Genomic DNA, 25,837 nt, shown 5'->3' with positions numbered 1-25,837 from the left:
ATTCACTGCCATTGGAAAATATAGCAAAAAAATATATATATATTTTATGAAGTATAAATTTTCTCAGCAAAAATAGAGTGTCCACATTTGAAGCTGCAAAGAGCTATGCTTTAAATTAAGGGACAAAAGATAGCATTACAGAAGAAATTGTCATAATCAAAGCTGAGAAAAAAAAATTCTATTGTCTGCTGTGTCTCTCTGTGGGAATTTTCCCAGCACAGACAGCTGTAAAGGAGGAGGGGTATTGTGAGTTTCTGTACTCTCATTCTCTCTCTTCCTCTCTTTCTCTGTCAATAAATGTCTGCAATCATATTCTCAAGCTCCAGTGTGATTTCAAGGTTCATCTCTTCCATGCAGCTCAAACACTAATTATCCCAGCTGTAATTAGTAAGATAATTAAATACTGGCTCACTCATCACTCTACCTTGTGTCGGGTCATGATTCTCCCAGAAGACCTTGAGCAGTTTCTCAAAGCTGATGTTTTCTGGCTGATATACCACTCGTACAGCCTCTGTGTGGCCAGTTCTACCTTAAAAGACAAAAATCAGATCCTATTAGTGAGAATTAGCTGCTGCATACCCATTTTTTTAAATACTGAGATCAAAAGCACAATCCTTTGTTTCCCTTTTTATTTTTTTAATGTATTTTTAAAGGCATGAGCTTCTTATATATAATGCTTAATGTACATACTAGCTCTATGATATCTACAAGTTTGGACAAGGCCATCGTGAAATAAACCAGCCAGAGTGAAAATAAGGTAAGGCAGTGATATTTTTACAGATGTTATCAAGTTCCAGCAATAAATAAACAAATAAATAAATCTCTTAAATATTTGTACCTGACAATTAGTAAAATATTATCAAGTATTCTAACTAGAATATTAAAATATGAAAGCATACAAAAAACATGAAAAATACAACACCTACACTGTGCTGACAGTAGGAAGCTGGGCTTCACCAGCTATGAGCTAAGATACGGATGAAATAACTGATAATGAAGACTAAGTTCAAAGGCGTGTTTACACAAGATCATACAACAAATTCCAAACTACTCTATATCCGCCAGCACACTGCTCCCATTGGGCCTCAGAAAGAGTCAACGAGCTCCTAATTGAACTTCGTGGCCGTAGATAAAGTTCAAGGAAGGCAATCAGGGATTACTTCACATTAAAAGACATTACTCCTGTTTTTCAGTTATTTTATGGCCCCAGATTCTTTCATTCTTTTTTATATTATTGAAAGATTAAGCTTCATAAAACGAGAAGTGTCTGGCCACATGATTTTCCTCAGCAATAACTAACAGATTGCTGAACACCCAGGCATTGCAAGGTGAGAGTCCATGGTACTGAGTGTTGTACAAGCACATACCAAAAATTTATAAATGTAGGCATTTTTGTTGCCATAATATCTCCATTTGAAAGAAAAAAAAAAAAACACCCTATTCTCCAGTTAAATCATAACAAGGAAATAATCAACCAAAGTGAGCTGGATGGTCAGAATGACTTTTAGGTGGGCATAGAATAGGCTACTTATTCAAACTACAGGTTTTCATGTCATTCTCACCAGCATAAATTTCAGCTTTCCTCAGCTGACTTCAACAGAATCATCTGGAATTTCATGCAGTGCAACAACCAGGTGAATCTGGCCCATTGGGGGGTTCTGAATTAGCTGCCACCAAACAAGAAAAATCAGTAAGTGGGGGATGCTCAGTGAAAATACCAATTTGGTACTAAGGGAAATTTGAAGAAAAAAAAAAAAGTAGTGGAAGGAAATGAAAAAGATGCTAGGACATATGAAAGAGGTGTAAGAGGGAAAAGTAAGACAGCATTATATCAGTTAATTGGGGCACATGAAAAGAAGAAAACTTAAATGAGGCACACAGACAGGTTGGCTAGCTATTAAAGGGGATTTAAAAGAGCAGGATTAAATTTAGTCAAGAACACAGAGAAGTAAAAGGGGACATATCTGGGATACCTGTAATGAAAATTTTGATAAAATCAATTTGGTTCCTGTCCAGTGTGTTAGACAATACAGCAAAGATAAGCTCCCTGTGATTAAAAGGCAAAAAAGTACAAGTTATATGTAACCTTGTAGCTAAAGCCATGTCATCCTGACCACCAGGATACTGCCCAGGCAAACGATGGCTCCATTCCTCTTTCAAATGCACTGTGCCTATTGAAGTCAACAACTGAAGCAATCCAATATCTGAAGGCAAATTTTGAGGGCAGGTAACTGAAAGGGATCGTACATTTAGTAGGATAAAAATAAAAGTCACAGGTAGTTGGCTTGATAGTAAAGTGAAATGGTCTTCCTATAGAATGGTGTGAACTGACAGCCAGCTTAGGTCAGGGAAGGAATTTATTCTAAATTCCATGTTTTAACATGGATTATCAGAGAAAATAATAGTTTGGTTTTTTGTTTTTTTGTTTTTTTTTGCCTTAGCTGAAGACCAGCTTGGGCATTTTATTGTTGCTTGAGATAAAGGAGAGCAAATGGACAACGATGCATCCAGATTTTACAAGCTCACTTCACGTAACTAAAAAGATTCAGGAGTGGCTTCTGACTTCATTATTTTTTTAAGCCAATGTGAACCAAAGTTCTTGTCACTCAGGAGCAAACTGCTTGTCTGAGACAAGTAGCTTCAGATCACATGAGAGTTTCTTCAAGAACTTCAAAACGACAGAGACATTACCTTTCCTCTCAGTTGAAGCAGCAATTGTATCTTGTCAACACTGTCTGCTCTGACTAATCCAGAAGTTCAGAGAATCAGTTTTCTTCTTTTCCTCTGAATAGGGAAATAACAGCATTACCCTAAGAATGCTATAGCCTGACCTCATGAAAAAAATCCCTTAGATGTGTGGCTAACAGACTGTTAGAACCCAGAGCATATTTAAAATCAATATTCATCCTCGCAGAGAAAGCAAGGAGATAATGACCGCCGGTCTTATCAGGTTCACCTTTAATTATCCTCAAAGCCTCTCCACAGCTTATTGGGTTTTCTTTCTGAATATGGCATGGCTATGCCATAATCTCAGTCATTCGTGGGGAGCACTCCCAGCTCCCACCAATTTCCATGGAAACTCTTCCAGTCAACTGGGTGCGCAAGAGCAAACAGAGGTAAAAGACTTCATGTGGCACTGATTGATCACAAGCTTTCCCAGGAGAAGCGCAAAGAGAAAATAGTACCGGACAGAAAGAAGGTGCAATCACTCTGCAGGTACTGTGTGCTTCATAAGGATTCAACAGAGGCCCAAAGTTAACCTGAGCAGCACGCAGAAGCTCAGCTCATCGTGCTGGATGTGACTCAGCTGCAGCCAAAGTGACAAAAGGAAACCAAAACTCTGTTTGCCTTCTTAGTTTTTGGCACTAAGCTTAAATTTCCCTGTTCTCTGCAGGGGAGTTGGATTAGATGATTTGTAAGGTCAACAGTTGTATGATTCTATGAATTTTGACTGCAAAAACAGAATAACTGCATTTATCTTGGATTTATATGCTAAGTACATAACAGGGAAAGAACAGAGCAGGCATCACAACAGCCAACCACTCCTTTGCACTGAAAAAAAACCCACCCATATTGAAACATTTCTAACCAAATCTTTATTTGGTAAGATTTCTTAAGATGGAGAGGCAGTAGCCAAAGAAAAAAAGCTGCACGTCCTCTAAGGAGAGGTTTAAACCAGCTAACGTGGAACAGCTGAAACAATTTAATCTGCTCAGTGATGGATGGTGTTCTTTCAGTGATATTCAGCTCTTCAACTTCGTACCTCTTTCAGAATTTATCACAAAACGTCCATTTATATTAAGTCAGAGAGTCATAGTGTCCTCAGATCACCTATTGGTTTTAATTATCTGGTTTTTAATATTCCACAGCGAAATCGAGCTTCATTTCAAGTTCCAAAAGTTCCAGGAGCCTCCTCCCAAGAGAGCCACAACTTTGAAGCACATGATTTATTGAATCACTAAATATAATTCAATTTACTGTTAAATGTGCAAATGGAAATCCTTTATTTGTAGGTGCCAGTATTGGATTTCTGGCCATGGTGCTCAGTTCTCCTTCAGCTTTGGAAGGAGCTTAGCCATAGAAGAACCTCGCTGCAGCCGATAAGACTTTATTACACCGTGGCAGGTAGGGCTGTGTGCCAGCAGCAGACTGTCTGTTTATCCTGTATCTATTTCCCACTTAGAAAACATAGCCACTCTCAGAGGATTAGCTACAGTGAGCTCTTTCAGTGGGGATTCAAACTCTGGCAAAAACCTCCCTGTAAAGAGCAATGGAAAAAAAGAAAAAAAAAGAAGACATCTGAGTGACACGTCAGTGCTTCTTTTTATTTTTTTTCTCCCTAATAGTGTTTAGATTTTCACCTTCTTAATCATCTCCCAGGTGAGTGCCCAAGCCAACGGATTAGAGAACTGAGCTCATTCTTTTTAAACTTGCTGCGTGCTGTAAGCAGTTCATTATTTCCTGCAAAGTGGAGCAACTTCAAAGGACTCCTCACCTGCCAGCACCCACGTGGCACGTGGGCTTCCTCTCCCGATGCTTCAGCCCTTGGTGAATTGGGTTATGAAATCCACGCAGTGCCAAAGCTATTCCCTCCTGCCTCATTTCTGACTTGCTTCTCTTTGCCCACCTAAACAAAGGGATGTGCCACTGGTTACCCATGCCACTCCATCTCCTACATCCATTATGCCCCATTGCTGGAGTGCTCAGAGCCAGGTCGGATGGGGCTGTGGGCAGCCTGATCTAGTGTCTGACTTAGGGGCTAGCAACCTTGCCCACATCAGGGGGGTTGGAACTGGATGATCTTTGAGGTCCTTCCAACTCAAGCCATGCCATGATTTTATAATTCTATACAGTAAGGCACCATGTGTGTAGCTCAAGCATCAAAGTTAAGAGAGGATCTCACAACTTCTCCTTATAGTTTCCCCTTCTTTGTGCAATAAACTTTTCATAAATCTCATATATTTTCTGACGCAAATGTCTGAATGTAACTGAAAGGAACAGGCAGCAGATTTTCAGCCAATGCACATTTCGGAGCTTATTGATTTTGGAGCTAAAACAATTTGTGCTAGCTAAAGCCAAGGCCCTAGTGAATATGTAAAGTATTATATGAAAAAGTAATAGGTCTTTTGAGCATCTGCTTCTTCAAACCAGCCTGGGAATTTTTATTATGTTGTAGATATCATTCATTACATTTCCAGCTTCTCTTTAAGATAGAGATGTGTTAAGCAAGCAAACAAAGGTTAGTCAAGAATACACTGAGAAACCACTCTAGGGATCCTTTTAACTTTTTTTTTTAAACCTTCCAAATAACGAGCGTGAAAAGAATGGAAATAATAACATTTTGATAGACTTTCAGAGGGCGAAAGAGTCCATAATGGCAATATTATTTGACTTCCTGCCTAACATAGATTAGAGAATTTCTGTAGTCACCTCCTGCAACTCCTGCTTTCCTGGCCACTTTTCAGGTTTTTGGGGGCAGTTTCATATTGTTTGGAAGATCGCTGTAAAATATTAAATGGCACTAACATTTGGCTAACTATTTTTTTGTTTTTACCTTCTTTATGTTTCCCGATTCTCTGCAGACTTTGTCAGCTCTGAAACAGGAGATTATGTTTGGCTCATTATCCTCTGTGAGTTTCTGATTTACAAAATATTATGCTTTACCTTCTCAGTGTGATCCACATTGTTTTATACAGCTGTACTAAAATATATGTCAATCTTACAGAGAAAGAAACCAGTTTATCACCGTGGGCCAATTCTGCAGTTGTTAATCTAAATAAAATTTTGCTTAAATATTAGAAACTTCTGCCTGAAAAAGCATCGTGGGAAATAACACTTCTTCTAGTGCCCAGAGAAGGCAGCCATGTACTGCAGCTACAATGTGGTGCACATATCAAAGGAGAATTTTCTGAAAGTCTACTTGTTGGTTTTAGTAGAGGACAGATGAATGTCGCAGTAAACGAAAATTTAAAAAGAAAATATTAGGGAAAATTTCTTCTCTAAAAGAGTGGTGATGCCCAGGGAGTCACCATCTCTGGAGGTGTTCAAAAACAGTGGAGATGTGGGTGAGGTGAGTGTGGGCTGGGGTTGGGCTGGGTGACAGTAGGGGTCTTTTCCAATCTTAATGACTCAGTGATTCTGTATGTGTGCCTCTCCAGTATCTCTTCAGAGAATCAGGGAGTGGTTGAAGCTGGAAGCACCCCGGGGTCCCTCTGGTCTCCCCTGCCCCAGCAGGGCCATGTAGAGCTGGATGTCCAGCACCACAGCCAGGGGCTGTGGAAGATCCACAAGGAGGAGACCCTACACTCTCTGCTCCCTGTGCCAGGGCTCCTTGGGGGCCCTTCCTCCTTCAACTGTACTTTCAACTGAAGAATCCGTAAAAGGAAAATACAGGTATATGTACACACAAAAAAATGCACACACATATATATATCACCTATAGGATAAAAGGAGACAACAAAACTTTACCATCTTGTTCACTGTACACATAGGATATGTCTCTGTTAGGCTGAAGGCTACCAGCACTTCAGGAGGGATTAGCAGAATAGACTCACTCTGGTCTGGGCAAGTGGGCTGAATGCTATTCACAGCTGGAATGCATTAAATGTGCTCCAGGAGAGAATATTCTGATTTAATTTCATTCAAAAGGAATCTCAGCATCAAAAAATATTCAAGCACTTTCTTGTAGATGTCAGCGATAAGCTTCTTTACTATTTGTAGTGGGAAAAATATCTGGGTTGTAGGGCAATGTATTGGTTGTGATGTGTGATATGGGATCTCTCTGGTTTGAGTGGTGTTTCACAGCAGAGATCAGTGAACTGGATGAGTTGCCTTGTCTTAGGGATACTGTACAACACAACAGAGCATCTCACAAGATATTCAGCTGAAGAAAAATTGTTGAAGATAGGCATATAATTAATGCCATTCAATATGGTTGTATGGAATGTAGGTCTTGTCAGCCAAACTTGATTTCATTCTCTGATGAAATTACAAGTCTAGTTGTAATAAATGTAGAATGTAATAGCACGGATGTAATAGACTTAGACTTTATTAATGCATTTGACTTATTACTTCATGACAGTCTGATTAAAAAATTAGCACTATACAATATCAATAGTGCACGTGTTAAATGGATTAAGAATTGTCTAAATGACAGTTCTAAAAAAATTGTCTGAACGGAACGTGCATTGAATGGCAGCATTTTTATCAGCACATTACAGGGACTGGTACAAAGCTTGTTGCGCGTTGCTATCGGTAAAGAAATAAAAAGTCTCAACTTACAAAATTTCTGGGTACCTCAGATGAGAAGGCTGACAGGAGGATCTTAGAAAGCGATCACTTTCTAAGGGTGCATTCAATCAAAAATCAAAACCAGTCATATGTAAAATCTTACTAAAGGGAACAAGTGGCACAATCTGAAAATAAGGAACAATCTTTGAGGAAAGAGCAAGAGTGGAAGTAGACAAACAAGTAAATAAGAAATCCTTTTGCCATTTAAAAAAATAAATAAATAAATGGGTTGACTAAAAAAAATGAGGTTGGTATGAACAGGACTGGCGAGATGAATCCTGACATTAAGTAGCTCCTCAAAAATAGTTTCAGAGACAATCCCAGAAGACATGTTATGTTTAGCATTCAAAAAGAAAATCCAAAGGTTTTCAATTAGAGGGTGTAGAGAAGGATTCAGGGTCTTTGAACAAGCAATGAAAAAGCATACCAAGAGCCAGTGGTAGGAACTGAAACCGGGCAAACTCAAATGGAAAGGCAGGCACATTTTTCATACTGGAGAAGGTTATCTTCTACAAAACACTACAGTGTTCAATTACACCATTTGACCATTCAATGCTCCTATAAACCTATGTCCTATAAACTAAGGAAACTGGTTGATTCCCCATCTCCTGGTACTCTCAAATTCAATCAGCTCTCCTTTTGGAAGAGACACTTCTGACAAATACCTGTTAAAGGAAAAAGATATAAGGTATAATAAAATAGTAACTGGATGAAATGTAATGACCTGTGATATAAAAGATATCAAATTAAATAATGCAGTAAGCCCTTACTAGCCTTAAATGCTGTGAATATATGAGTGAATTGCCTCTCTTTTTCCTTTGTTCACTTAACTTTAATAAAGCCTTTCTATTCCAAACACTGCTATCTGCACAGAGTTGGGACTTCTGTATTTTCTTTTCATCATCGTCAATGAGTAAGACTATAACCTAACTACAATTTCTATATGATCTTTACATAGGTAAGTTAATAACTTTAGCTGAAGTACTGGATGCAGAAAAGCACCATCCTGCTACTTTTACAAAGTTCTTCTTTTAAAGCCCAAATTTAACCCTAAATTTAAACACATTAGACAGACAGAGCCTTTACATCTCAATAAATTATGTTTACTGACAAACCAGTTATACTTGGCACCATGGAAAATGCAATGCCAGACCTCTCCCATCTAACCTGTGTGAATCTAAACACTCCAGTGGGTGGATATAAAACAAAACAAATTGTTGTGCCTGTCTTAGAGTGAGAAACAATGACTTTAGGGTAGGACACGTTAATTAGAATTTTACTTGATAAAATGAAAGATTAAATATGAAGAAGTAATGGGAATTACAGAAATCTAACCACATAACTAACAGCAATCTCATGTTATTGACAACATCTCGCATTGCTGTGGAGCCAAGTGTTAAGGCATAACTGGTCTATATTTACATTTCTGTAGAAATGGCATGCCAGAATAACCACTGGTGTTACAAAAACTTCAAACTTTGCTCAGGACATGGAAATAAAAAGGTATTTCAGAGATGCTCAAATACCGGAAAACTGCAGTATATATATATATATAAAGAGTCAATTTGGACAGTGATAAGAAATAAATTAAGGTCAAAAATCTGGTCGGATGAACACGGGATGGTACAATGAACATACTGCTCAGAAGACAGGTGGTTTTGAAAAATGATACTGAACTTCTTCAAAGTGTAGGTGGGAAACACGTCACATGGCTGAGTCTGAAATGCTCAATAACATAAAAAAGCAGAAATCATTCAATTTTCTTTCCTGGACTATATTACGAGCTGTGGGAGACTGCAACAAAAAAAAAAGAGCCCATCATTTTTCATTCCAAATACATTTATTTCTATCTCCTCAAAGAATGCACAAGAAAATCTGCTACATGTTCCTAGAACTTCCTAACAGCAAAGTAGCAGCACAACATACAGTTTTGATTTAACTGTATGTGAACATCTTTTGTGTAGACGATACTTATAAAATGGATTTATTATGTTTTTCCCATTCGTTCTATGTGGAAGATGATGTCAAGATTTTCTTTGAGAAATGTCAAAGTAGAGGATGATAAAATCAAAGTCACTGCATTACAGGTGTGTTTTTCTCTGTACTGCATAAAACAGTAATACAGAGCAGAACCCAAAAAAAAAGGGAAGAAAGATTTTTACTTTTCAATAAAGAATCTCTTTAGGAGAATGTATGTCCAAGGCTTGTGCCAAACCTGCTACTGTAGAGTAATATCACTAGAAAGTTTTATTTATTTCCGATAAAAAATTATAACCCTGTTACTGGAAGCTCATCACAAGCATAAAGGTACTCCTTCGAAAAAAATTAATCATATTGTAGGAAAGATTTAATGACCACAGTGCTAGATTCTGTGTTTGGGGAGAATCCAATCTCAAACTGCTCAGCTTAGTTCTCTATTGGATAATTTGGATAACGTGAATTTAGGTTCATCACTGCATTGATACACATTGATTGATACATACAGTATTATGTATAGAGATCATTCTTGAACAACAGAAAAAATTGTATGGGAATGCATGGAAACAGAAGAGAACAGGAGACAGAACACAGCAGTCTAAGACTTTGGGGCATCCAGCCTATACCCACTGCCCTTTGCTATGTGGATTTGACCTGAACAGAACTGCAACTCAAGCGTTGGCCACTGATTAAAGTGTGTGATTCATTATCCCACTGCATTACACTCCACACAGCTTTAGCCTACATCTGGTATCATTGATTTTTTCTCTCACAGTTATGAATTCAGTAGCCCAGAAAACTGCTCCATTGCAAAGCTCCTTTGAAGGATTCAATTAATGAAATGATGTTAGTTTTTTTATCATAAAAGATAAACTCAATGAATAAAGACCTGCCCAGGAAATATATCCTATTATCCATGGGCATGAAAAACTTTGAGGATAAAAGATTAACACAGTGTTACAGTTGCACTATGCTCTTGTCCTAAGGACTTCAAAGTGCTTTCTAAATCTGGATTCCATTATCCTCATTTTGCAAAGCGTAAACCACTATCACATTGTGTTCTTCCTAATTAATTCTCCAAATATAATTTGGACAACATAATTTATTCAAATACAACGAGCTCTGCCATGAGCTTTTGTATTCATCAAAAACCCAAACACACAGACTTGCCTTGTATAAATATGTCATGCGGGACATAGGGAAACAATATCACCATGCTCAGATAACAACAACAACAAAATCAGTTCTGTCAAGATGCGTGGAATATAAATCATGATATAATTTTGACTACAGGTAAGAAATTCACACGGTAACAGTTTCACTATAATATCTTCCATTTCTAGAATACAGCTTTTCTAACAAGCCCAATAAAAAGGATGGTATCTTTGACTGCATGAAATGACAACTATCTCCACTAATGCAGCAGTGCCACAAACGCATCTAGTTTATTGGAGCTGACTTAGAACCAATCACTCGCACTTGTCACCACCCCTGGATGTGTTTAAAAATCGTTTGGATGTGGTGCTCATGGACATGATGTAGCAGAGGGTCGTTAGATTTAGGGTAGTATGGTTAAGCAGTGGTTGGAATGATGATCTTTAGGGTCTTTTCCAACTTGAGCAATTCTATGATTTTATGACTTCAGCTGCTGCTCCAGAAGGCAGCAGTCCCCTACAGGTTCTGTAACAATTTGAGAAATGGAGTTATAGGTAATGATTGAATCCTGTCTGATTATAAAAACACTTCCTCAGTAATTTCCTTGCAAAGTCAGTCTCCTCAGGACTTGTGTTATGCCCTTCTCTCACCAAAGACAATGTAGAACCAAAGACCTGTAGAACTAGAAAGTGACTGCAAAACGAGGCAAGACTGTTGAAACATTGAAATTTTCCTTAGGGAGTAATGATTTATTCACTACTCCAAAATTAATACAAATCCCTAAAAGATTCAATGGACTACCAATAGATAGGTCCATTTGTTTCACAAAGAAAACAAGCAGAAGCAGTTCCAGGCTCTGCTGTAGGCCAAAAAGAGATGGACAAGAGAAAAAGATAAGTCTAAATGAAATGCCCGGGCTCTGTACTGGGACCTAGTTTCAATCTATAATGGGAAAACTTTTTCTCGTGTCAATTTAGCAGAAAATAAGATTGATATATATATATTTTTTTTTCCAAAAGAAAGAAAAAAAGAATTAGAGCTTGTAGCTGTGAAGGCTCTGTGCTAGAGTTATGCAACATTCAGAATTTCCTTAAATAAATGGGCAGAATGGAAGGAAAAGAATAACTGAGAACAAATACCAAAAGGAATCAATGGAGGTAAATAGAATGCCTAGGGACAATACTTATAGCAATTTTGGTGTAAGGATTTGGAAAATGCTGAACAATCTGAAAGATTAAAAAAGAAGAAACAAGTAGGATATGACAACATCTCTTCTTTTCCACTAGGATCATCAAAATGGTAGTTTTATCCTTTTCTCTCTTGAGTGATTTCAGTGAGAATTTCATACTCTGAGGATTCTCTGCATACAAGATTTCTGAAATATGCCAATTCTCACTCTTTGTGAATTGGAACAACAACACAGCTCTTGGAAGAAAACTGTTCATATCTACAAATGCTTAGTAACTGGGGGGGGGAGGAGGGAGAGGAATAAAAAAAAGAAAAAAGAAAAGAAAAAAAAATGAAGAAATGTTGCTGTTATCTGTACTCTGAAACCTTCTCTTTCATATCTAATTATTATTAAGCTAACCTGACAGCTATATGCTGTACACAAATATGGTTAGGGTCATTATTTCCCAAAAGAAACATGGAAAAAGCAGAAGATGGTTTCACCAGAGACTTCGCATAGACAGCAAACCGCAAAGAAACAGCAACAGAGCAGAGGAGGTGATGATGGCAGAGAGACACCCACGAGGTTCCAAAGAAAAGAGTAACAGGATGAACATTGAGATTATTTTATAGCAATCAAAGATTCCAATTAAATACTTTTAGGCCCATGAAAACTAACAATAGAGTTCTAGAATATTCAAAAAGTGGCCAAGCAACTTGTTTGCTGCAGAACTCTTTGTCAGAATCAAGCTGTGTAATGGAGCTGAAGGATAAAGCACTGACAAGTCACTTATGTGAAATACAGCTATGAGAATGCTGGGAAGAACTGAGCAAGCAGACATTAGGTGCAGGTGATGTTCATTACTGAGAGGTTGATAATTACAAAAATCCACATTATTATATTGGACCTGATACAGAGAACTGTTAAAAGGCTGATGTCTGGGAACAGAGGTAAACAAGGCATCTTCAAAACCAAAGCAGACAGGACAGAGGAACTGAAAAAAAAGGGATCAAGAACAAAAAATCTTCATCTGAAAGCAGAAGAAATGTATTTTGTTATTTCCTTTCCAGAGCTTTGGTGAAGCCAAACACTCCTCGCTAAGGGCTTTTGAAATCCCATTACTTTGCTTTCAAACATAAACTGCAGCGTTGTCCATATTGAAGTGATACTCATGAAGGATCATTGAGGGAGGAAGCTAAAAATTTGCCTAGTATAAGTATCAAAAATTGCAGAGGGGTCAGAATTAGGTCAATAAGATGTGTACAGATGTGGGTGATAGATGTGAGATAGGGGAAGCAGGGTGGAAAAGTTGGCTGGCTGGCTGATTAAAAAGTTATTTAAAGGACTTAAGAGAATGATAATCAAATGAGTTTGAAAGTATAAGACTGAATTGTCAGAGAACGGGTAAAGAAGAGCAATGAAGCAAAGAGAAGGGAAAGGATTAGGTGGGAAACTCACAAAAAACAGGATAGCTACTCCAACTTCAGGTCAAACAAGAAAATGTGGTTGCGATATTTCATTATTGTAATGCCTGGACATTACAGTACTTGAATACCCCATCCCTAGGGGTTGGATGGCCAGGTTGGATGGGGCTCTGAGCAGTCTTTTCTGATGGGAGGCACCCAGCCCACAGCAGGGGACTGAAACAGATGACCTTTGAGGTCCCTTCCAGCCCAAGCTATTCTATGATTCTATCATACACTGCCAACTGTAGCTGCCATCTCACTATGCAAGCTGCTGTACAAACAGAGAATAAAAGCCGAGTCACCCACTAGAAGTGATGGAAAGAATCAACTGTTCCTTGGCTACATGTTTATTGTCACCAGCCTTCCTGATGAGCAGCCCTGCAACGAGGAGAGGCCGACATCATCTAAAGCTACATGTTTTAGAGTCTCTCATTTCTGACTATGGAAATTCTTCATTCCTAGGATCTCACCCTGAGCATAAAACCCCAGAGAGTGATGACAAGCATCTTCTTAAGGACACCGTGAAAAATATGCTACATGGTGTCAGAGGTTTCACAAAGACCATTAACCGCTGCAAACAGATCAAACGCCAGCTCATATATTTCTACAGCTGTGTGACCCATATCTGAGATCAGGTTTGAAAAATAAAGGCAAGTAGATCAATTGTTAGCCTTTAATAAATCTTTACAGATATTTCACTTTTTTTTTTTTTTTTTTTTGGTGGCAAACCTTGTAGACATTATTAATTCTCACTCCAACTTTAATGAATGGCTGTGCCAATGCTTAACCTCACAAAGCCATGTAAAATGAATTATTACTGATGATTAATTATGCCCTAATAGACCAATAAGAGCCGCCTTTATTTCAGTTACTGAGTAAATTAATAAAAATTTACTCCAGTGCACAGTTTACTGTTAATAGTTACTTACCTGTTACAAAAAATATTTTTGTCACTTTTGCATAAATGTAAAAGTTGTACTTCATGTTAAACCAGTGAAAGCATTTAGCTCCTGTTTAAACCTAATAGACATTCATTGTATTTGACTATCCATTATCTCCATGTGACCACTCACAAATCAAGAGTTTTAAATTACAGGTCACTTCTATCCTTTCTGAAATTCCCACTTAAATGGGAATATTTAAGAAAGGCCAAAAATGATTTTAATTCACATGAAACCAGTATTCCTTGATATTAATTCATCCAAAAAGAAAGGACCATTGTGGATGCCCAAAAGTATTTAGAAAACAATGGAGAAGGAAAAGTAGTTACTAATACCTATTTAAAAACAAAACTCAAGAAACTGATACCTTCAAATAATATGAATCACTGTCCTCACATTTGTGCTTCTTGCACAGTACACACAACAGTGAGATCTATTTGAATTTAATAAAATCTGGCACAGTGAGGGACACACATTCTTTTCTCGTGGATATTATAGAATCATAGGATGGCCTGGGTTGAAAAGGAGCACAATGCTCATCCAGTTCCAACCCCCTGCTATGTGCAGGTCACCAACCAGCAGACCAGGCTGCCCAGAGCCACATCCAGCCTGGCCTTGAATGCCTGCAGGGATGGGGCATTCATAACCTCCTTGGGCAACCTGTTCCACTGCCTCACTCCTTGGAGAGGCTTTTCTCTATATTGTGAGAAGCCTTCCAGCTTTGCTAAGGGAGAGAAGCATAGGTTACATAATTGCAATCCGTAACACAATGCAGTTTCTTAACAGACAAAGTTCTTCTAAGCTCAATGCCTAGAAGTGCCGACATCTTGACTGGGGCCACATATCTTCCTCTGAGAATCTCACTGACTGCCTTCTGCCCAAACTGCAGTTTTGACTCACCTTATCTAACTTCCAACATCTAATAATTAGGTATGTAGTAAAAGCTAATCACCCAGACTCCTACGTGTCTACTGAATTACAAGTTTCTCAAACACTGTTCCATGAAGCCTTATCAGTAGTATTTTGGACTGTTCTCCAACTTCAATCTACCTGCTCCGATACATTCCACGACGTTTGTTAACAAACATTGTGACAATCTAATTAGCGGTTCACCCTCCTGCGAGACAGTCTCCTTCTATTACTTTCTGAAAAAGTACCCATTCCTTTAAGGTTGGATTATAAACTTGCCAAAACCGATTACTTAAACAAAAACTGCAATTCATTCCTAAAAGCAACTCACTGATTTTCATTCTTTCATGCCTCTTAAAAGCTCCAACTGTAAATCTCTCTCTGCTCTTCTTATACATAAAATCATAGAATATCCCAAGCTGGAAGGGACCCACTAAAAAGTCCAGCTCCAGGTTCCAGACACTAATGTGTGTGCTTGTATATATAATTAGCACACAAAAACAGGAAGAGGGCAGATTTAGACTAGGTATCAGGAAGAAATTCTTTACTGTGAGGGTGGTGAAACACTGAACAGGTTGCCCAGCAAGGCTGTGGATGCCCCTCCATGGAAGCACTCAAGGCCAGGTTGGATGGGGCTGTGAGCAACCTGGGCTGGAGGGAGGTGTCCATGCCTACAGCAGGGGGTTGGAACTGGATGATCTGAAGGGTTCCTTCTAACCCAAACCATTCTGTGATTCTGTGATAACCATTACTGAATTGGGAAATAAATGAGGACTACCCAAACCTTCCCCAAGAATGGAGTGTAAGTGTGTGAACCACAGACTTGTTTTATTGTGGGTATACAAGCTTCCAGTATGCATAACGACTGTAGGATCAGAAGCGTGCGTCACTGGAGGATGCATGGATATGTATACCCACACAAAACGAACCTCTGTTCCACTTTATCTTTCCCTAAGATTGACAAAAGTCTAGTCTCCACTATGCCCCGGCCCAGCTGTTACCACTCACATCAGAGACTCTCCTTTATAACTACAATGATCTTGTATATCAAATGCTGACTTAAAGAAGGGATAGAAAAAAAAGACTTTCCTTATATTAAAATTAAAGGATGTTAATAAATACTGTGCCTATAAGCTGGTCTGACTCTATCTAAAATGCCCCACAGTGAAGTCTTACATCAGTTATTATTGAAACATTAAATGCTTTTCTTACAGGCTTACAGCAATCAATTTAACTTTCAGTCATCTTGAACCCATATGTGCTGCTCCTGTTGATGAAATGGCTATTAATAAAGGAATAGATGGCTATGAATTAAAGCAAGCTCTACTTAATCACATTAATCCAGAGTACGTTAAAGGCTTCAATTTTCTAAATAATTTTGGGCTTAATGCCTCTGAGATGGGCAGACTGTTCTATTGATGCAGCATCTGGTCCAATTTAAGCTGCATTGTGAAGGAGGAATTGTTAGGCCCTTGCAAAAATAAGGAAGACTGACAGTTCTAGGGATGCAACCAAAACTGCTACAGCTGAGACAAAAGATACTGCAAGATATTGAAAAAGACCTGCAACAATTAAAAGGCAGCCCACTGCTCTGCAAATGCAACTCTACTGTTCAGTGAATTGTATATGATTAACTTACTCTTACTGATGGGATGAGTACTCCATACACTTAACCATCACTGTATTTTCCAGTCATTGAACATCCAACAGCTGCTGCTGTGAAATATGTTCACTTACCCATTACATTGGGTTACCAATTAGAGAGGAATTATTTAAAAGGGAATGGCACAACCACTAACGCTACTCTTGCATAAGCAGTAATTTCTGGCTTCAGGGTTGTTGGCTCTTTTTCCCTGAGGGCTTTTTTTATTATTATTATTTTGGTTATGTCAAGGTAGTAGTTTTACAATGATATAAGATTTACTTGGCCTGTAGTGCTGGAATACTGCTGCATTCAACTAAGGAGATACAAAAAAAGTGTTTTCAATACTTCTAGGGGAATAAAAACCTTCAGAGAAGAATTAGATGCTGTAGAACAAACCTGCCAGAGAAGGATTTTTTTAACATTCAATCTTCATAACAGGTCTTCAGTGAAGGAGACAGTAAATATGACATAGACCTTCCGATAGGAGAAAAATACTGTATTTCCTTTGCTATTACATTAATTTCCTATATTCAGTATGTCAAAACAATACAGGTTTTGGGGTGGGGGGGTGAAGGGGAAGGTTTCTGTCCTCAGTAACTCTGTCATAAATGAAAATAGTACCTCTGATGAAGTCAGTGCATTTGCACAGCATGTTCAAGCACAGAACAAAGCTGTCATGTTGCATTCTGCAGACATATAAAAACCTCTGAAAGTGTAGTTCACATTAAAATTCCTGCTCTCGTGACATATCCAGAGAGGACTTGTGGGGCTGTAATTGTATCGTGACATTCTGTAAACCTTGAACAATTAGAAATTACCCAAGAAAGACTGCACATAGCACACACAGATATTTTCTTCCTCCATTCTACAAGACCAGAAAGACTTCAGAATTTAAAAATGGACACTGGAAATTACGTTTAATGGAAAATGTTCTGACACAAAGTTTCTTTTCCGCCAAATAAAGCTATGTAGAAATATAAGTATGTAAATACATCAGTTGAAATACTCTATGACTAAAGGTGATAAAAGAAAAATTTTTATTTCTTTGTGTTACTATGCTCTCCTCCCACACATCACTACCAGAAAAAACCCATGCCACTGTAGATTTCAAAGCGCTTCATGAGATAAAGTATTCCCTTTTTTTATAAATGAGGACAATAGGCAGAAAGAGCTGAAGGTCACCCAAGTCAGCCTTGGAGCCAAGAATAGAACAGAATCAGCTGAGTCTCAAGGCAAAGCCCAGCTGAGGCACTGCTCCTGCCTCCTGCAATATGTTCTGCTCCAAAGAGCTGCCAGGCGAGGCCCAGCATTAAATCCACTGCTGAGCCACACGAAAGACAAGAGCCCAACGGAGAAGAAAGCATGTGCTGACCAAGCCCCTGGTGCTGAATGAGCAAAGCTGCTGCTCCTGGTTTTCAGAGTGAGTGTAATTAAATGGGAAGATCTTCCCCCTCCTGCGATCAGGGAGAAGTTTGGCTTGTGGGAGGGTTTCCCAAAGAGGAGAGGATGGTTGTGTTGCTGGTGTAAGTGACAACTGCAGTGGGAGTTTGGGGAATCTTGGAAGAGGGAAGAAAAGAGAGAGTTATCTTCTTGTAACTTATCATTTAATAAGTTATCTGAAGAAGTTTTGTGTAATCTTTATCAAGCACAATAGGAGTGATAGCTCTGCTAGACAAGATGTTCCTTAACGCTCTGTGTCATCCTTCTAATTAAGAGCTATTAAATATGCTTAAGGACAAATAAATAACCACTTATCGCGCCAGTGATATAAAAAGAATTCCTATCCAGGTATAACACTATGGCAACTGCTTTTGTAAGATACTCTTTGACATTCTGGCAGAGCAGCTCCTGTTCAACAATGCTAATGCAAGAAAATGAGAATAAAGGAGGCAAAAAGCAACTGAGTGATATCACCACTCATAGTTCAATTGTTTTGATGAATTCTGCCCTTACGCGTTGTATGAACTTATCAGGTGTAGACAAATTCTATTTCATGGTAACAATGAGTCTGCACAGGGAAAAGTCTATTATCATATTGAAAATAAAGGAACGAGCGAGGAATTCAAGGCAGTAAATAGATGAATATGCAGTAAGACATTTGGCCCTATAGGAAATAGGGCTGCAGAATATGCCTTCCGTATCTGTTGTGACACTATTTATTCCTGTGCTTTTAGTATGAGATCAAAACGGCCTACTATAAGAGTAGCAGCAAAAAATGCAGCGTGGCTGCAAATGTTTCTCATTTTTAATTAATTATTTCCTTTTCCATCAGGAGGTAATTCATAGTTATCCTTCCAGCAGGCTTCAGAAATGATTCTCTTTATTATGCAAAGTTCCTTGAATGCACACTGCTACCAAAAAGATACTACTAATCAGTACAGGCTCTGGTGTGGTTCAGCGTGTGTGAATTTCTGGGAAAGGCCACAAAAGAGGATTTTGCCCCTCCTGGATAATTCAGCTGAAAGCAGCAGGAGCTGGTACCAACACATCACACACTTTTGGTGCAACTGTCCTCGTATCAAACACCCGCTCAGAAAGTTAGAATCCTAGAATCATAAATATTGCAAAAGACCTCTAAGATCCCCCAACCCCATCTCACCCCACCATGCCCACTGCCCACATCCCTCAGCCCACATCTCTGTGGCTCATGAACCCCTCCAGAGACGGTGACCCCACCACCTCCCTGGGCAGCTGTGCCACTGCATCACCACTCTCTGTGGGAATGTTCTCTAATAACCAGTCTGAACCTCCCCTGGCACAGCCTGAGGCCGTTACCTCTCATTCTACCACTGTTACCTGGGAGAAGAGGCCAACCCCAGCTCCCCATAACCCTCCAGGAAGTTACAGAGAGCAATGAGGTCTCCCCTGAGCTTCTCTGCTCCAGACTGACCCATCCCAGTGCCCTCAGCCAGTCCCCATAACACGTGTGCTCCAGATCCATCACAGTTTCATTGCCCTTCTCTGTACACACTCCAGCATCTCAATGTTTCTCTTGTAGTGAGGGGCCCAAATCAGAACACATAAATTGAGGTGCAGTCTCATCAGAGCAGAGTACAGAGGGACCATCACCTCCCTGCTCCTGCTGGCTGCACTATTTCTGATACAAGTTTGCTACCTGGATCCCAAATGACTCACAAAACAAGGGGCTTACATCTCTAGGGAGCATCCTCACTGCTAGCTAGAGGAGGTGCTCCAGAAGCACGTCCCACTGTGTAGCCATAAATTCAAGATGCACAGAGACAGATGGGAAGCTTTCAGTTGCTTTCGTCTAATAGTTAGGACAATTGTGGCTAACAATTTTATTTTATTATTTGTACTGTGTGGAGCCAAATCTAGAACTTCAGTTCTGCCTTTTCCTAACTGAGAACCCCATCTCTTTTGGTTCTATACCCACATTTCCATTCTGGATCACATGTTGCTGCAGGTTCAGAAGCATAAGATATCCCTTCTCCATCCAAAATCTGATCTACTTAATTCATGTAAATTAGATCCTACCAAGTACACCAAATATCCCAATCTATATTTTCCTATTTAATTTTAGCTTCCCTTAAAGACTTCTGAATGGATCACATAGACAGGCTGGAAGACTGAGCAGAGAACTCATTGCACATTACTCCTGCCTTTGAACACCTTTGAAGATCTGCAGAAGGGCTAAACTGTCCCTGAACAAAGAGGAATGAGGAAAGAAATAAAATGAAGTCATTTGTTAAATCAAAATAAATGAAGCAGTGAAAAATAATGTTCCCATCTGCACCTACCACTGGTTCAGGGTCAGCTCTGCTGAAGTGAAATGCTGCCAAAATCTCAAAAGAAAAATGGAATGGAATCCTGAACGTATTCCTCACTATACAGAGTCCATTGAAAATAAAGAAAAATAGATAATAGTAACAATAAATAATAATTATTTTACACTCTTGCAACGCTGTGCATCTTCAAAACTTTCCACAAATAGAACTTAATCAGTGAGAGTGGAACTTACTTTTCCAAGATATTTGCTACTCAGTTTCCACTCTCCTTTCCCCTTATCGTCCTATTAACAGACCAAGACAGAGTTCTTCCTGATGTAACATCATTGACATCAGCAGAATTATGCCTAGGATCAATCTGGCCCAGCTTATTACTTTTTTAATAGGTGATAAGAGTATTATAATGGGTGTTCCACTTGAGTTGGAACAAAGAATTTTCACAGAATCCAGCACAGATAATGACATGATTAAATCCTGTATCCTTTCCAGGAAATCTAAAACACTATAATTATAAAAGAGAAAAATAAAAGAAGCAAACAACATGCAATGGTGGTATAGTTGATACTGCAAACTTTATGTTTTGTACATAGTACCTGTCACCTTTCCAGGATGAATTAAGAAATGTTATAGCCATTATGATCTCCTGAGTAACACACACAAGAGAATTTAAACCACTACTTCCATTTGGGGAGGAAAATATTCCCTCACAGCAGCAAACCTAATAGCTGATGGCTAAGATGAACATATTTCAGAAAGATAAACAAGTCCTAATTTAAAGCTTCCCAGTGATGGCAAATTTCTACCTCTTCTTGGAATTTCTTCTAACCTTTATAATTAAGGAGATGCATCTTAGTCAAGGCTGCCAGCTGTAATGCATGTTCTAGTGATTCATGCATTGTGCTGCGGGAGTAACTCCATGCAGCTGGAAGCATCCCTGTTTCCCATGCCTGTAAAAAGACTGAACCCAAAGGGAAGCACAGCAAGGGTGGCAGAAGTGGCAGAAGTCAAGAAGAGCTCAGTGATGCCCATGGTAATGCAGTCCTTCTGCCCAAGCAACTCTTCAGCAAGCACCACGGGACTCCTACCATGCTAACTACTCCCAGGAGCCTTCCAGTGGGCTGAAAACCTTCTGCCATCCCCTTCCCAACAAGAAGGAATGTCACAGGCTGCGTTACGCTGCATAACGGCCCAAAGTTGTGCCATGGAAGGCTCAGGTTGGATATTAGGAAAACCTTCTCCTCCAAAACAGCATTCATGCTCTGGCACAGGCTGCCCAGGGAGGTGGTGGGGTCAGCATCCCTGGAGGTGTTCCAGAACCATGGAGATGTGACACTGAGGGACGTGGGCAGTGGGCATGGTGGGGTGGGCTGGGGTTGGACTTGGGGATTTCAGTGGTCTTTTCCAACCTGAATGATTCATTGCTCCAGGTTAAACTGGAGCCCAAGGATACAAAAGTTGAAACTACCTTCCATTTGCTTACCTTGCTCAAAACCAGGCAGTAGCAAATCAGGGGCATGTTTGTTCTGCTGTGCTAAAATTATCTTATTATTTCCTTTGATTTCTCCAACCTACAGCAGTCCGTTGTCTTTTCTCTTAGCCTTACATGGTAAGCTTTGGGGAAAAACGACTTTTTTCTCTGTGCTTTCCCCAGTAAGGTCATAGTCTGTGCCAAGTCTAGTATTCAAAACATTAGTGACAGATTTTTAATATTTTTCCTCCACTGAAGCACTATAATAGTGGAAAGCAAACGGTACAGAATTTATGGAACTGTGACATTCGAACATGATCACTAAAAGGCATTTCAGCCACAATTAACATTTTTCACTGCTAGCCAAGAAAATAAAAATAGTTTCTAATCAAATCACTTCACTGGGTAAACTGGATAAAACCAAACAGGGAACTAGTCGACAAAAAATAAGGTTAGTCACTTCATTTTTCACTGGATGGATTTGATCTGTATACTACCATTGTGGGCACACATGCAAGCACTGTCACTGCATATTTTGATCTCAGTCATAGGTACTGAAGTGTCTCCAGGCATGCACCACTTGCACAGGTGAAGGAATAAAGCTGATCATTCCTTCTTGCTTCTTTGCAGCCACAAAACTCTTAGGAAACCTGAAGTGAAAGTGCACTGGATGTAAAGAGCAGCCGCTAGAGGCAACACACTTCCAAACAAAGTAGGGCAGTCCAGAGTCCACTCATTTTCTCAGTGTAAAATATTCATTAGTCAATACAAAAAGCCTAGGATTACTCTCTGGCCTTCAAGCCAACTCCACGACGACTCATCTCACAACTAAAGAGAGGCAATGAAGCTGTGAAGGGTCAGCTGAGGGAACTAGGATGGTTCAGCCTGGAGAAGAGGAGCTCAGGAGAGATCGTACTGCCCCTACAACTCCCTGAATGGAGGTTGTGGCAAGGAGGAGGTTGACATTTTCTCCCAGGTAGTGGTGACAGGACAAGAGGTGATGGCCTCTGCTTGTGCCAGGGGAGGTTCAGGTTGGATATTAGGAAATATTTCTTCTCATGAAGTGCAGTGATGCAGTGGCACAGCTGCCCAGGGAGGTGGTGGGGTCACCGTCCCTGGAGGTGTTCCAGAACCATGGGGATGTGGCACTGAGGGACACAGTGGGCATGGTGGGGTGAGCTGGGGTTGGACTTGGGATCTTAGAGGTCTTTTCCAACCTGAATGATTCTATAATCCTAAACATTTTTATGCTTCAAAATAGGGTTTGTGCACCCCCACTGCTTACTGGATTTGGACACCTGTACCACATTAACCATCAGCAGTGCCCAGGAACTGTCTGGGAGAGGCTCCTGGCCTGGCTCAGAGCACAGCAGGCACTGCCAAAGCAATGTCAGACTGATGCCCAGATCTGTGCCCTGTTCTGTTTGCTGACATAAATAGAGCCTCTGTGTAGCTATGACAACTCTTCTAGGGATGTCACTAGTGCTGATAACAAAGAAGCTGTCTCTAGAAGCTAAAGAGGAGATGTCCTTCCAGGAGCTCACCCTGATGATGGTTTTAAGAGCATCTGCAGCACCAAACGGTCTCTCTATCTGCAGCAGGCAGCTGCTGCCTCTTTTGAAGTACAGCTTTAAGGGCAGTTACCTCAGATGGGCCACTCTGTCCATATCAACAGGCTGAAGAGATTTCACTGATGTGGGAATGAGGTGTGTTCTCCGTCCCGCTGGTGGTCACAGTTCACCTACAATTTGAATCCAGTGCAGATGAATGAAGGTGACTGCTGTAAGTGCTGGGTAGGAAAGAACACCTCCTGTCAGCAGGGAAGCTGATGCCATGTGATGTGCAGCCACGAAGAAAATTCTCCTTCCTTGGTGTCAAAGTGAAAACCTCCAAAGATGTATTACAGAAGTCTTTCAGAGCAAGAACTGCTCAGAAAAAAAAGTTGATGTTTTCAGATCCCCTATGAAGGATCTGCTGTTTGTTTTTCCCATGCTCTCCCCCATTTCCCAACTTCCCTATTTCTTTGTGCTCTGCTGATAGGACAGAAATACAGCATGTTTTTATGGAATAATCATTACTGTGGCAGAGGGTTAATAAAGCAACTAATGCTCTTTTACACACATATACTCCTCACTGGACATACTGATCCTGTCAAGAACCAACTTTTAGCAAAATGTTGGCTAATTACAGCAAGTTCATATTGAAATTTCCTGAACTGGTTCAGCTCTAGAGTCAATGAAACCACAAGCTTCCCCTCTATTTGTGAATGCCAAAAGCAGAATCACACTAAGTGAACAGATAAATTAATACAGCAATTATTAAATTCAAGTCATCTTCATATAGCTGGAATCTGGGAGGTATATGAAGAAAGAAATAATGCCAACTTGTGCAGAAGGAGATTGTTAGATTGAACGGATCCTTGGTGTGAAGCAATACAGGAAATATATTTCAACTTTCCAGCTGCTTCTGTCAGAAGTATCTTGAGTGGCTCATGGACTGTCCATTGAGCTCTGGCGGTGAAAATCTCTGCTGCAGTTCTAAATAGATCTGAGTCATGCTACTGATGATTACAGCTTTTGCACCCTATTACTGCGAGGAAGTTTCCTACTAGTGGAAATGGCAGATTTCCCATCACTTTGGGTCTTCAAATAAAAAGTTGGATAATGGCCATTTCAGAAGCCTGATCTTTGTAGGTCACTACTGCAAATACAGCAGTACTTCGGGCTCCCAAGCAGACAACAGACAAATGTAAAGCTGCTACCTAGCAATAGGCTTTAATGCCTCATGTAGGAGTTTGCAGGTGGCACCATATCCCTTCTCTTACACCAGACATCTGATTCCATCATAATTCACAGCTTTTCCTATCTTTACCATCTCTAGTACATCAAAGAATTCCTAACATATTTGGCTTTTCTAAAAGGAATGCACACAAAATGGATGAACTCAACTCCCGGCTTACTGCAAATTATCAACAATAAAAATGAAAAGAGCATTTCCTGAAGGAGAATTCATTTGTTGGCTTTACCAAGACAGGACTCCATCAGCAGACTTCTTGATCTCTTTCAGAAAACATTTCCTGCTGTGCAAAGTTATAATCCCTTGCTATTTTATGAGGTTTTTCCTCCCAGAATGCACCCAGAAGCTTGACCAAGTAAATTAACAACTTTTTAGATCATTCTATTTATGGATTAATGGAATAGTGTAGAGATCTGAAAGGCACAGTGTCATCTTTTTCTAGATGAAATCTTCCAATGACCAAAGTGCCATTGGAAAACATCGTCTCCTTTTTTTAATTCATTCTTAAAATTTAGGAGCAGTTAAAAAAAAAACCAAAAAAACAGTATTCTACTTGGTACCAATTTCTTAATTTCTTTTACTTCTCTGTTGAGCAAAAGTAATCAGGAAAGAAAAAGCTATAATTGAGCCAAGTGTTATTTTCACTTAATTTTTTTGTGTGTGCTTAGCTAACATTAAAAAGTTACTTCTTTAGTGTCTGTCTTCTCTTTATAAATCTCTCTAAATAAGTAATACACTGCCTACTACTGTGTGTCATATTCCCAAAGGGATCTGAATGTTTTTTCTTATTTTTTGTGTGAGTAATGCTGTGAACTTGCTTGCAGTCTGGCTTTCTCCTTGAAATCACAGAATCTAGACTGGAAAAGACATTAGAGATCACCCAGTCTAACATTCACTGAGCATCCTTTACCCGGATATTACAGCCCCAAAGGCCCTGCCTCTACTATCACCAGACCAAATTCTTGTCTCAACCTGAGAAATTCATGTGAGAGAGCACACAACCAGAATTCTGCTTATTATAAACTTAGATACAATAATCCTCTTGGGCACAGCTGAGCATGAAGAAGAATGCTAAAGTCTTGTGATGAGATTTCTTCTGTCATCATTCAACCCAGACACAAGAACTATGCAGGTCACGTGCATTCAAAATTTAACACAATGAGATAGTTTTGAATCTGTGCGCCAGCGTAGGAAGATGTTCTGTTATTGGAGTAAGTCAAAGCGTGTTGTGGTTACACACAGCCATTTCAGTCACACACAGTCCCAAATTCAGGAA

The 25,837-nt window shown here is 39.6% G+C and overlaps 1 protein-coding gene across 4 annotated transcripts in view; it reads right to left on the bottom strand.

Annotated features, from left to right (window-relative positions):
* Positions 1–25,837, bottom strand: part of MSRA (methionine sulfoxide reductase A) — a 213,904-nt gene that overhangs the window by 112,284 nt on the left and 75,783 nt on the right. For all 4 annotated transcript variants that reach the window (XM_031552651.1, XM_019613395.2, XM_010708107.3 and 1 more), the window contains one exon: positions 425–529. In XM_031552651.1, the coding sequence (XP_031408511.1) occupies positions 425–529 (105 nt within the window). The remainder of the gene's footprint in view (positions 1–424; positions 530–25,837) is intronic.

This window comes from Meleagris gallopavo, chromosome 2, assembly GCF_000146605.3.
Source record: "Meleagris gallopavo isolate NT-WF06-2002-E0010 breed Aviagen turkey brand Nicholas breeding stock chromosome 2, Turkey_5.1, whole genome shotgun sequence".
Classification (NCBI taxonomy): domain Eukaryota; kingdom Metazoa; phylum Chordata; class Aves; order Galliformes; family Phasianidae; genus Meleagris; species Meleagris gallopavo.
Note: the sequence above shows the minus strand (reverse complement) of the source record. Positions and strands in the feature narration are given on the sequence as shown.